Source organism: Engraulis encrasicolus, chromosome 5 (genome assembly GCF_034702125.1).
Source record: "Engraulis encrasicolus isolate BLACKSEA-1 chromosome 5, IST_EnEncr_1.0, whole genome shotgun sequence".
Classification (NCBI taxonomy): domain Eukaryota; kingdom Metazoa; phylum Chordata; class Actinopteri; order Clupeiformes; family Engraulidae; genus Engraulis; species Engraulis encrasicolus.
Window position 1 is genome coordinate 19,252,557 of NC_085861.1, and position 14,558 is coordinate 19,267,114.

At 46.2% G+C, this 14,558-nt stretch overlaps 1 protein-coding gene across 2 annotated transcripts in view; it reads right to left on the minus strand.

Annotated features, from left to right (window-relative positions):
* nkd2b (NKD inhibitor of WNT signaling pathway 2b) overlaps nucleotides 1–11,984 on the minus strand; it is a 55,723-nt gene extending 43,739 nt beyond the window's left edge. For both annotated transcript variants that reach the window (XM_063198864.1, XM_063198863.1), the window contains exons 1-3: nucleotides 11,675–11,984; nucleotides 11,552–11,578; nucleotides 11,349–11,443 (exon numbers count right to left, since the gene is read on the minus strand). In XM_063198864.1, the coding sequence (XP_063054934.1) occupies nucleotides 11,349–11,443; nucleotides 11,552–11,578; nucleotides 11,675–11,699 (147 nt within the window). In that variant the 5' untranslated portion in view covers nucleotides 11,700–11,984. The remainder of the gene's footprint in view (nucleotides 1–11,348; nucleotides 11,444–11,551; nucleotides 11,579–11,674) is intronic.
* Between the last annotated feature and the right edge of the window lie 2,574 nt (nucleotides 11,985–14,558).

Genomic DNA, 14,558 nt, shown 5'->3' on the forward strand with positions numbered 1-14,558 from the left:
TCTTCCCTTCATCCACCCCCCCACCCCACAGCAACAGCTCCTCTCCAAGCCCTTCTCCCTTCATCTGCCCACAGCCCCAGCCCCAGCCCCAGCCCCAGCCCCAGCCCCAGCCCCAGCCCCAGCCCCTCTCCCATTCCCTCCTTCCCTTTCCTCTTCTCCCCACAATTCCCCTCTCCCAGCTCGGCCCTGCACCCTTCATCTGCCCACAGCCCCTCTCTCCCAAACCCTCTCCCCTCTCCCCTCTCCCCTCTCCCCTCTCCCAGCCCCTCTCTCCCAAACCCTCTCCCCTCTCCCGGCCCTTCTCCCTTCTCCCTGCACCAGGGTCTGCGCTGTACAAACCAGGAGCAGATGTGTGGCGGGGCCGCGCTGAAAGACCCCGCTGTTCTGGACGGCGGCCACATGCTTTCCATTCAGAGATGAAGGCTCAGAGCTCGCCTTCTTGTGAAGCCAATTTCAAGAGAGAGAGAGAGAGAGAGAGAGAGAGAGAGAGAGAGAGAGAGAGAGAGAGAGAGAGAGAGAGAGAGAGAGAGAGAGAGAGAGAGAGAGAAGAGGTGGGTGGGGGAGGAACACACACACACACACATACATACACACACACACACACTACATTAAACACACACACACACACACACTACTACTACTACACAGGTTTCAGATGGAGGTAGTTGCTCAGGAATGAACAACACGGCATAGTCCTTTTTCATACCCACTAATACACTAAACACCCAAATGAAACCCTAATAATAAAAAACACCCTTACAGGACAGGGAACTTCCATAAGTTAAGAAGGCCTCTTCTCTCACACACCACCACCCCCACCACCACCACCACCATCACCACCACCACCACCACCAGAGACGCAGCATGACTGTATGGTACAATGATTTCCCTGCCTTTCCTCATACATGTGTGACAGGCCTTCAGTAAAACACTCAGGCTAACGCAGACTGTCAGCTCCTGCACTCTCTCAGTGGAAGGAAGGAGCATGAGAAGAGCATGAGTTCTGTGTGCAAAATCCAGGAGAGAGAGGTAGAGGGGGTTGGTTGGTTGGTGTTGAAAAAAAAAAGACGTCAGTGTATGTGACAGCATTAAAACAGGCCAGATATCCTTGCCCCCTGTCCAAGCCAAATATCAGAGATTCAAAGAAGAAAAGTAAAGAGTGAAATATGTTGGAAGTGCATGCCAGGACTTGATGTGATCCAAACATAACATCCCTTTTCTGCGTCCAAAAAGTTACGTTTCTTTTTATCACATAGGAAATATATCCTAGCCGCGAGGAATACATGTATCACATAGTATGTACATAATGCCACTTCATATATGTGAAGCCACTTGTGTCAAGAGAGCCAGACACCATCACTGGCACCACTCCAGCAACAACGTGTGTCTGTGTCTTCCCCACAACACTAGCCTGATTATCATCGACTTTCAAATCTCTTCGAGACTTGGTCTGACCAAGACCATAACAATTAACGTTTCCCAAGTGGCATGGTTGACCTGCCTGCCTAGGTTTGCTCCTGGTTGACTGGTGTCCGACAAAGTGGGTGGAGTTCCCGTTTTTTTAGGGAGATCAGAAACGATATTTACCTTGCTCTTGGCCTGACTAGAATCAACGTCGAAAGTGTTGCGTCACTGGGAGGGCGTAACCTGCCTACCAGAGAACACAGCCTTTGCTCAGCTGCAGGGTGAACTTTAAGTACTAAATGCCTCTCCAGCAAATGTCTCATTCACAGGTACTTGGTATCTATCCCGAATGCGGACGGGTACAGATATCTTGAGGATTCACAATGGCTTCAAATTCTGAGAGTATAAAATGGGGCACCCTGACTTTCAAAGGTACATACTACCAGGGTTCTAAATAGACTTTTTTCCATCACCAACCAAAATGTTGGGTAGATGTTAATCTTACCAGCCAAAAACACATTGACTAATGAGTAAAAGCGGCTAGTAAGTTCTTAAGGTCTTTTCCACCAGCCAAACTAGAATTTCACCAGCATTTGGCCGGTTGGCTGTTGTTACTTTAGAGCCCTGCAGCATACTACATACCGGTATATATGCACACAGGCCATGTTCCGCCATGAGCCAACTTGACAGATTTTCCTCTTTGCTAACAATAGTCATTGTTTCAAAGCTGTAAACTGTTTACATAGGCCACCTTGGCGGGGGAAGCCACACACAAAGGCAGTGTTGAAAACCCTGAAGTAGAGTAGACTGCTGTCATTATTTGGGCACCCAGACATGCTTCAGAAGAGGCCAGCCCAGTGTGGGCGTGTGTGTGTGTGTGTGTGTGTGTGTGTGTGTGTGTGTGTGTGTGTGTGTGTGTGTGTGTGTGTGTGTGTGTGTGTGTGGGCGCGCATGTATGTGCGTGTGTGTGTGTGTGTGTGTGTGTGGGCGTGCGTGTGTGTGTGTGGGGGCGTGTGTGGGTGAGCGTGTGTGTGCGTGTGTGTTTATGCATAGAAAAAAAAGCTATGCTGATGTTTCCAGTGCTAAACCACAGTAAACCTTCAGAGGGCGTGAAGTTTAAAGGACAGCCAGAGCGGCCATGCCAGTGGTGTGTGTGTGTGTGTGTGTGTGTGTGTGTGTGTGTGTGTGTGTGTGTGTGTGTGTGTGTGTGTGTGTGTGTGTGTGTGTGTGTGTGCATGTGTGGTGGGGTCTTCCAAAAGGGGGGGCAGTAGATATAAACACCCCGACCGCACTGATTAAGACTGCAGGGCAGCTTCTCGTGTCGAGGCTTCCAATACCACCCCCCCACCCCCTGGGGGCAGCACTCTTGGCAGGTCACCAGCGAGGCTCATGCTCACACACACACACACACACACACACACACACACACACACACACACACACACACACACACACACACACACACACACACACACACACACACACACACACACACACACACACAGTTGACGGTGGTGGTGACGCACCCTCCCTCCAGTGATGGCCGTGACTCATGACTGTAAGCCAGGTGTCCACCACGCTTAGCCACACTCACTACAGTTCATCCCCAGCACCTGCTGCCGGCTGTCAAAGTCACCACACCCCACCAGGGCTCTGCCGTCAGGACTGTAGTAAGACACTGTGGTGCCTCCGGGCACTACACCTCGCAGGTGCCCCCTTTATGAACAATATTTGAAGAGTTCAGATGCAAAACCCCCTAACTTCATTTCTGAAGACCTGCACTTCTATATTTTTAGAGAACCCCGTTGTTGGTTTGGTTTACATTCATGTACTTGATAATACATATAAATAGTTATATAACATAAATCATTTTTTAAAATATGCAATTTTGATAGCTTTGTATTAAATAATAATGAATTAAGATTATTTTCTGAAAAGGCACTTAGGGGGTTTTGCATCTGAACTCTTCATTTGTAAAGTTTGTGTCATGTGGTGCCCCGCTAATGGTTGGTGCCCCTGGGCCCTGTGCCACAGGCCCTTATGGATAATCCGGCCCTGCCTGCCGTGGCTCTAATGGCTGGGCACTGGATTGCTATCCCGGCCGGGCGACCTGTGTTCAATTCCGGCCCGGGTCGTTTCCCCGATCCTTCCCTGCCGTCTCTCTCTCCCCACTCGTTTCCTTAATTTCCCCCCGGGGATCAATAAAGTTCCTCTACTCTACTCTACTCAGTCCCTCTTTCACTGTCCTATCACAAATAAAGGCACAAAAGCCCTAAAAATGATCTTTTAAAAAAGTCACCACACTAGTGCCCATCGCCTCATGCCAGCAGGGAGGGTCATATTTATCTCCTCATTCAGCCCCTTACATCTTACATCTTACATCTTACATCGCTGACTCACTTGGATGCTTAATTACTTTCCCCCCAGCCCCATGCCAGGCACTGCTATCATCGCCGAGTCATTTCTTGCTTTTTTTTTGGAGGGGGGGGTGAGTGTATGTGTCATACTCCTGTTGAAGGGCAATCAATCACCTCAATCCATCACTGTCCCACACACATACTACACTTTGACTACAGCACATCGAGCCGGTTTGGGAAATACAGAGCAGTTAACAGACTGGACATGTACCATATAGTATCAATATGTGTACACATCATTCACTGCTCTTCGTGAGCTGTTCTTATCATCCATCCAGCCATCCACCACCCTCGCTTTCCCCCTCCCCAGGGCGTTAGCTAGCTGCCCCCCCAGCGCCCCAGCGCCTACCCCAATCTACTCTTAGGACAGGACAGGACAGGGTGAGGGGATTGGTGTGTGTGTGTGTGTGTGTGTGTGTGTGTGTGTGTGTGTGTGTGTAGGGGGGGGGGGGTATGAGCTCTGTGGCTCTACTGATACCAGAGACTCTAATAACTCCTGCCTGGGCTTTGAAGTCGAGCCCAGACAGCTAAGGAATCTCAAGCCCACCCCCCAACCAACCCAACATCCCTCCCTGACAATGAGGCGAGGGGCTTGGGGTGGGGGTGGGGGTAGTGGTGATGGCTTGGGTGGCAGGAGGACGCAAGCCCACCACCACCACCACCACCGCCAGACCCGGCAATTGCTAATCAGGGTTTTATAAGAGGAATACTGAATATAAGGCAGTTGTTTTTTTTGTGTGCTTCATCTGCCATTGGAGTTGTATTACACAAGGCAGTCCAGGCCAGCGCATAAATACAAAGATGAATGGAAACCAGATGGACACAATACTAGTTTACAACAGAACCAAGGCTAATACTACGGGGAAAAGAAACAACAACCACATCATAATATGGCCTAACTGTGCTTTGCAATATTCCCGGATTGAAAAGAAAGAAATGGCTTAGATCAATGTGACTGACTCTATAGTGATGCATAAAATGCCGGAACAAGAATGAGTCTAAAAATTGTGGGCTTTGTAGATCTCAGTATATTTCCAAAACTATCCTGGGGGTGGGGGTTATGTGTAGGCCAGTTTGAGAGGCTGATGGTTGAAGAGGGCTGGGTTCACCTTCAGTACATCAAGTTAATGTGTTGGCCCCTTAAGGATTGTATGAGCAAACCAATATGACCCAGGGAAAATATATAGTATTTAACAGAATGAAATTAACTTCCAGCTTCTGTAGTTACATATTCTAGTACCACCAATACCTTATATTTCAGTAAATAAATAGGGATAAGTTGATCATATTACAATGAAAGCTTATGCAATGCACAGAGACCAACACTGTTGACGATTCTAAAAATACACCTTTTAAAACCCCCCCCCACCCCCCCACACCCACACACACACACACACACACACACACACACACACACACACACACACACACACACACACACACACACACACACACACACACCTCATTTCCCTCCTCACTCTCAATCAGAGAGTGACTGTGCTAATGATGGATAATATCTCACTTCAAAAAGTACCCATCTGCTCCAGTTCTCAGCGGGACCAATTACGGATTGGACATTAAAGCGAAAAAACAAACCAAAATAAAATAGAGAACAAATGCACTCCATTCACAGGGGGAACAAAGTCTTTGTCATCCCTTTGCCTTGCCTTGACTGAAAAAGGGGGAAGAAAAAAAGAACACCATGTCAACGTTCTTCATGTCTGGTACCCATTAAGACGTTCCGTTCCGTACCCACCCCCACCAATCTCCGCTGCTGGTTGGAGGGTCAGTTTCATTCCTTTTGCTTCTACATAAACTGCCTTTCACGTATACAGTACAGTGAAAAGCATTTCCAGCAACCAAACACACACACACACACGCATGCGTGCACACACACACACACACACACACACACACACACACACACACATACACGCGCGCACACGTACACGCACACACACACATACACGCGCGCACACATACACGCGTGCACACATACACACGTACACGTACACGCACACACACACACACACACACACACACACACACACACACACACACACACGCACACACGCACACGCAGACACACACACGCACACGCAGACACACACACGCACACACTTTTTGAGTGACACTTTGGGGAGTTACTGGAAATTCCATATCTCAAAGGAGGGATCAGAAATGACAGAGACTCATTAAAGCGCTACCCACGCCTCTCTCTCGTTAAGGGGTGGCCGCATTCAACAAAAACATGACAACAAGCACTGGGGGGGGGGTTTCGACAAACAGGAACAATGAGCTTTTTCTCCAGGACTGGCGGTGGAAGACTGGATTTTCCACCATTATTAGCAGCAATGAAGCAATTTGCGCACTTCCTGGACCACAAACTACATGGAAAATGAAAATGAAAACACACAGACGCACATACACACGCACGCACACACACACACACACACAAACACACACACACACACACACACACACACACACACACACACACACACACACACACACACACACACACACACACACACACACACACGCACTGACATACATTGTGGTATTAAAACCACAAACTAAATGCCAACACAAGATGCATCATGTTGTCAAACTTAATGTTTGAATGAACCGGGTTTCTCTGTTGGGGACAACACAATAACTTCCAAGGGACTTCATATTCTACATGAAAAGGCAGAGTCAAGGCAAACAGCTTTTCGATTATCTCCTGCATCTAAACCAAGGGTGGGGAACCTTTTTCATTAAACCAAGGGTGGGGAACCTTTTTCATTAAACCAAGGGTAAACCAAGGGTGGGGAACCTTTTTCATTAAACCAAGGGTAAACCAAGGGTGGGGAACCTTTTTCATTAAACCAAGGGTAAACCAAGGGTGGGGAACCTTTTTCATTCGAAGAGCCACTTCAAAATCCTCTGAGGGCCCTAAAAGTCCTCAGAGGGCCGTATCATGAACACAAACCAGGATTTCCCCCTGCACTGTGGGACTAAATTGAGGGCAGCCACCTTTAAAACAGTCCCCACCTTCTCTAGGTCCCCTGAATATAACTTAATTGTATTGCAAATGTAATTTCTGAGATTCCTATACAAAATGTGTCATATTTCATGTGAAGCTGCATAACATAAAAAATATATCGGGGACCGGATAAAACGGCCTCAAGGGCCACAAACGGCCCTCGAGACATGGGTTCCCCACCCCTGATCTACACTAAAAGGTAGCACATCCATGACATGTGCACCCCAGTTAAAATGTGTTTTTTTCTCACTGGTGGGAGTGTTTTTAAACAAATACATTCCTGGCCTCTCTGGAAATGCTCAGTAAAGAAAAGAAACCCAACAGTGTTGTCGGGAGGGAAAGGGAGAGAGAGAGCCGCTCCGCTCGTCTGCCTGTGGCCATCAGCGGTCAGGCTAAATGACTGTGATTTCACCCGCAGCTCTGTCAGGGACAGGAGCCACCCACGCCGCTGCTAGAGAGACAGCCAGCAGGTCAGGCCCGGGGGAGAAATAGGGCCCGGGCACTTTTGGCCTAAAGGGGCCCCTCATAATTAGCGGCGCAGTACTGACTCACCGGTGGGCACTGCACCCTTTTGGGCCCCTATTTTCAGAAATGTACAAAAAAAACATGTTTTTACATTGCTGAAAATAGGGCCCCAAAAGGGTATGGGCCCACCGGGAAATTCCCGCTATGCCAGATGGCCAGTCCAGCCCTGACTGCCAGCGCACTGCCACCAAGCCGTGCTGATGGCAGTCATGGGTGAGCGGTTAGGGCGTCAGACTTGCATCCCAGAGGTTGCCGGTTCGACTCTCGACCCGCCAGGTTGGTGGGGGGAGTAATCAACCAGTGCTCTCCCCCATCCTCCACCATGACTGAGGTACCCTGAGCATGGTACCGTCCCACCGCACTGCTCCCCATGGGGCGCCACTGAGGGCTGCCCCCTTGCACGGGTGAGGCATAAATGCAGTTTCGTTGTGTGCAGTGCAGTGTTCACTTGTGTGCTGTGGAGTGCTGTGTCACAATGACAATGGGAGTTGGAGTTTCCCAATGGGCTTTCACTTTTTTCACTTTCACTTTCACTGATGCTGAGTTGAACCCCTCCTCGCCGCCCAGCTCTCTGCTATGCTCCTCTCCTGTCTGGAGTCACCCTGCCCTTGCACCCTTCAAAACGTGACACGCTAATTGAAGTGATGTAATATTGCGCCACAGATCACTGCCCGCTGGGGAGCCGGCCCCTATAATGGGAGCTATTGAAGAGAGGAGAGGGGAAGACACTGAGGTCTGAAATGCTGTTACTGGCAGCCAAAGCTGCTCTTTACTCACACACATACTCTCTCTCTCTCTCTCTCTCTCTCTCTCTCTCTCTCTCTCTCTCTCTCTCTCTCTCTCTCTCTCTCTCTCTGTATCTGTCTATCTATCTAAGCTTTATAACTGGCTTATAACCTTTGTGTTTCTATCCATTTGTTCTTTGGATTTTTGGATATTTATTATGTTGTGATGTCTTAATTGAGAACAAGTGTGCCATGGGGCTAAACGGGCCTTGGTGTGTCAAGAATGGAACTGTGATTTAACTATTAGGCCTATGCTCTCTCTCTCTCTCTCTCTCTCTCTCTCTCTCTCTCTCTCTCTCTCTCTCTGTCTGTCTGTATCTGTCTGCCTGTCTCTCTCTCTATCTGTCTATCTCTCTCTCACACACGCACACACACGTACGCACGTACGCATGCCCGCACGGACACCATCCTCCTCTACGCTGCTGCCCAAAGTGAGGTAACGGAGCCCATGGATGCTATATTGCCACATCTGGCCTTAGGCTAGGGGCTGTCAAGAACTATTGGGTGCAGCGCCGCACAACCAGCCCTGCACCTTTGTCCTGGTGCCAAAGATGACAGGTAAAAACAACAGCAACATCTCCCGTCATCAGAGAAACTTCAACAAGTCTTTGCAAACTTGGCCTTTGAAAGCAAGTCCCACTTAGTTCGGTTTGTTTTCGCTTCTAGTGGTGGGGATGACAGTAAGTCTACTGTACCTCATCAACTCTTGAACTGCCACCACGTCAAGTTTCTCAATGAATGACGCACTTCTGGACCTACCACAATGGTTTTTGTGATGAACTATACTTAAGCAATAAGCCACGAGAGGCCGTGGGTTGTGGTCAATTGATAACGGCCAAGGGAAGTGGGGCACGACGCGAAGCAAAAAACTTGACAAGGAGGTGATTAACACCGCAGGAATGAAATGTCTTTGCAATCACACTGATACCCCAACCACAGATGGTGCAAAGATGTGCTCTTCTTGCAGACTCCCTACCCCAACTGCAAAATATTCTCATTTCAGACGTAGATGCGTTTGGTCTAACTTGGACACGCATAGAATCTTCAGGTGGAAGGTGTAGGTTTACGCTCGATTGACCACAGCTATCAGCCAATCAGAATCGAGAACCGGACTGCACAGTGTTAGATATTTCAATACAGCAATACATTTTAAACTCTGCAGAACACATTAAAATGATAGTCAAATACCCTGAGCACAATGCATTTTATAAATTATTATTAAGGAAGACAAGAAATTCAAACCTACATAACCTTGTGTGAAAAAACAATGGGCCACCTTTAGCAGCAACAATTGCCATCATGTCTTTTTGATCATGTATAATTCTGGGCTACTCATCTTTGCAAAATTGTTGTGGAGGGGATTCCAGCATAAATCACAGCATCATATCAGGATTTAGGTGAAGACACTGATCTGTCAGGGCTTGCATGCCCATGGAGACCCAGGTTTGATTTTGGCCTGAATCATTTCCCAGCCTTAGGCTTACCCCATCTCTCTCTCTCTGTCTCTCCTGTCATAATCTCTACTGTCCTGTCCTAAATAAAACTTCAAAAATAAAACAACAAAAAAGCCAGTTAAAAGCCCCTTCGCTTTCTTTCCCTGTGGCCATTCAAAGGCACGCGTTCTGGTATATTCTGGATCATTGCACAGTTGAAGAACCCAAGGTCCTCTGATATGAGCTGACATTGTCCTTCGGGATTTCTTGGTAGACAAGAAAACACAGCAAGTCTCCCAGGTTCTGAAGTGGCAAAAAACCCTTAAATATCACTCTGTGTATCACCACCACAGGCCTGAGAACCAAAATCTGCGACCCACCAGCATCGCCAAACAAACTTGCCATAAGATCACCTGACTTGGCCCAGCCGTGTATCAATCGGCTGGGCACTCAACTGCAACAACGGCGTCCCGGGTTCGATTCCGGCCCGTGGTCATTTTCCGAACCCTCCCTGTCTCTTCTCTCTCTCCCTGCTAATTTCCTGTCTCACCTTCACTGTCCATTCATAATAAAGGCAGAAAAAGTCCCAAAAAAATAATTTCAAAAAAGAGCACCTGACTCAACTTACTTCAGGCAACATGCATCATGTTTGTATCAAATGCTGGCACTCTGGAATGAAAAGCATTCAACATGTGAGGGGAGGAATATCTTAAAGAGTGTAGATGTTGAAGCGGCATATCTACAGACACCTTAACTACTGCCTATGGCACATCTTTAACGTTGCTATGATGTTCTTTTTCTGGAATACTGTACATTATCACTTATACATACATCACATTATCACATGGAATGGGACAAAAACCTTATCAGACTACCAGGGGGGTTCCTTAAAAGTCTTCGGGAACAACATCCAGAACTGAGACAAACTTCGCTCAGCAGTGGTATTCATCTTGGAACACTGCTCTTTTGAATTAAACTCAATGCAGGCAATTTTTGCTCAGTGCCCTCCTTATGGTTGAGTCATGAGGGCTGCCTATAACTGAAAGTGTGCAGTTATTTGGATGTTGTTCAGGGCTTTCTTTTTTTTTTTAGACCTCTTAGATGAGTAGACTGCGCTCTTGGGGTAATTCGTTCTGCCAGTCCTGGGAAGGTTCACCACAATTTCAACTTATGAATAATGCCTCACACGGTGGTTCACTGATGTCTCAAAGCTTTGGAACGGACTTATAACCTTTTCCAGACTGATGGAGAGAAGCGCAATTGTGTTCCTTCCTCTCCATTTGTTCCTGAATATATTTGAATATTTATGTTGTGATGCCTTAATTGAGAACAGGTGTGTCATGGGACTACATGGGCCTTAGTGTGACAAGAACGGAACTGTGATTTCACTATTAGCCTATGCTTTAAGAGGGGGCAATCACCTTTTCACACCGGAGATAGTATGCTTGGAGTTGCTTCTTCCTTCATAATAACAATTTCATTTGGTTTAACTATCGCTGACTACTAGGCCTATCCGCCTACATTTGGTTCATGATCTGCCACAGTATATTTTTCCTCCTTTTCCACAACTAGGCTACTTTTCCCATCACTATTTCCGCTATACGTGATAGGCGCACACGTCTGTATAGAAAACAAGTCTGAGACAAGGTCACAAAAACATGTCAATCAACTGCGTAAAGGCAAGGAAAAATCATCTGTATGTCATTATAAGTCATAGTAAACTATCAAAGAGACACGTGAAATAACAGCGCCTTACCTGAATATTCTTCAATTTGTGGTCCAACGCGCTGTACCTTTCGCATTCTTCAGCCCCTCTTCTTGATATGAATGCGTTTACTACAAAACTGTCTCCTACGAAAGAAATTACATGCAGCCGTGTATTAGAGCGTCTTCGAGATAAAGCCCCACAAAACCCATCAGGTTAAGATGAAAAAAGTTAATATGAGACATGTTACTCACCTTCTGGATTCTCCCTTCGTTTACAAGCTGAATTGTACAGAAACAAAAACGATGTAGTTAATAGATCACACATTACAATGTTATAAATGCTGTGGAATAAAACGAGAACGTTTCCTCACTTACCATGTTTTGATTGAAGTTTACCCATGTTAGTACACAGTTCACCTGATCAAACCGGACAACAATCCTTCACAGAGAACCTTCTCATTTGGTCGGAATAGTCACATTGTATCCGTCTGTCAAACTGCATGAATTACTTCCAAATTCCATCAAGTCGGTAAACGAGGCGTTAGTTCATCGATAACCTCTGCGTAAAGCTGGACACCAATAACACGAATCGAAAAGGAACACCCCAAATCAATCCTTGTTGATCGCAAGTCATCTGCTCCCGCTCGTGTACTCAGTAGTCCTGAAGTTCAGAAAATGTGTTCCAAGGAAAGCCCAAGCGCTGAAGCTGAGTTGAAGCAAGCATTTGGTATAAAGGATGCCCTCTAACGGGCGTGTAGAGAGCGCGCAATGGCGCAAACCATAGGCCTACCCAGAGCCATCTAATAACAGAGTTGCGCAAACCGGGGACCAGGAAGTCGGTTGGTGATGTGATTCGCGTAGATTAAAATGTTTCTTAACAGTAAACTTCTGTTCGTTGGAAACTAACACAGAACCATCACATACCAAACAAAGATTAAGTACAAACAAATGACATGACCTTTACCACATTTTCTGTGTTATACCGCCACCTCCTGGAACTAAGTAACTTCTAATAGAACTAAAGTCAATGGGGATTTCCATGTTAACTCTCCGTGAGGCTCCATGAGAGCCGCCATTGCTGTGGAAAGATTGGTCCATAGAGGTCTATGGGAGTGGCGTAACTCTGTTATTAGATGGCTCTGGGCCTACCCATAGAAATATAAAAAGACTAAAAAGTAACCCGGATGATTGCTTTTACCCAATTCATTCATTAAAAAAATCAAATTGTTTTAATTGTAACAAATTAGTCAAAATGAAATTATAAAAGTATAACATTAATGATTTGTTCTCACACCTGGACTTGCCATAGGCTACTCTCATATTCACCCTCAATAGTGTGCCAAGAAGTTAAAACTTGGACACAGTGGCATCTTGAATCTGTATGGAGCCTGTTGTCTTTTGCAGCTTTGCTAAGTGCTGAAGACGTCCATGTGACTTTTCCTATGTGTCTCGTTTCCTGCAATTGTATCTCTTTGACCAAAGCACTGGTCCTGGATTACAATGTTGACCTACAATGTGGTAGGCTAACTGATGTTTTCAAGATCCACTAACTACAAAACGTGTGTGGTCATCATTTCAGTTGTATGTGAACTCATTTGGGGTGTGGACTGTCATCTAGCTGGTGTTTTGGAGTTCCCCTTGGGGTGAGCTCATGACAGCCCACCTGGCACACTTCATGGGTGCATTTTTCAAAACCAAAGTTGCTTACTACATTAGCTACTTTGTTGTTTTCAATGCATTTTTCCATTGGCAACTACCGAAGTTGCTAAAAGGATAACAACTTCTCTTTTGAGAAATGCACCCCAGACTTGTCTCGTGGTTTCTTCCAAATATGTGGTTCTTTTTGTTTCTACACTATAGCAACTATAGGTTCTCAAAGGTTCTCTGATAATGCCAATAAATAGGCCTACAAGAATAGAAATGTTGAACACAACTTCACCAATTGATCACTGTCAAACAGTTGAACTTTTTTTCAACATCATATTATTTTGGGTCAATGAAATGAAATTGAATATAATGCCGTGTACAGTAATTATCAACAAACAACTGTTCTTTCTGCAATTCCTATCAGTAATTTCTAACAAAATGTTGAAACAACACTTCTGACTCATTTCCTTCCACGCAGATATCCATATATGGTCACCATTATGCCATGTAATTTGAGATTTTAAAAAAATCTAATGCAGAATTCAGTCTCAGCGGCATTCTCCAATTTGTGATTCCCATAGACAATGTGCAGATGGTGATTGCAACTGCTCTATGTCATCGGCCCTAAAAGCACTGGCTAAATGCCATGTAATTAATTTCAGCACAGGCATGCAATAACCAAGCCAGATGACAAAATAGGTGTGGTCTTAAGACCTCCCCCACTGGAAGTGGCATCCAAGGCCCATCAGACAACAGCCAGGTGCTGGTTACATGTATGCAGATATTTTTAAATGTATTTTTTTAATCCGTTCAATAAACAGCTTTTATGTATAATCACGGCATATGATATATAAAAACTCCATTGTGACAAGCGCTTTTTAGCCCCCTAAAAGAGATATCTTTACAACCAGTTTTGAAAGATTTCTGAAACATTGTTTATGTGTAAACGAGAGGTCAAAACCCATGCGTTTTCAAAAAATATGCAGATAGGTGTAAATAGCTTCTCAGTCAACTGCAACCTGCCATCTTACCATAATCCTCATAACCAAACCTTTCAAACCTCCCCACCAGCCAGAGCTCAAAATCTGTCTCACCGGCCACTTTGCAGAAGCCACCCCCTTTAATCAAGACCTGCATCGTGGGCTATTTACAGGGCAGTCATGGGTAAGCGGTTAGGGTGTCAGACTTGTAGCCCAAAGGTTGCCGGTTCGACTGCCGACCCGCCATGTTGGTGGGGGGAGTAATTATCCAGTGCTCCTCCATGACTGAGGTACCCTGAGCATGGTACTGTCCCGCTGCACTGCTCCCTTGGGGCGCCATTGGGGGCTGCCCCCTTCCACGGGTGATGCGTAAATACAATTTCGTTGTGTGCAGTGTGCAGTGAACACTTGTGTGCTATGTCACAATGACAATGGGAGTTGGACTTTCACCTCACTTCACTTTACACTGAGCTCTTGCAAATGTAATGGATGCCAACTAGCAGAGTTCAACAATCGAACGTTAGTAAACCTTCCTCCCGAAACCTCATACAGTATTGGTAGCACTAAGCGATCGGTCTGGACCTTTAGCTCAGCGGTATCGTCAGAGATTCTTTAAGTATAGAGATATGCCA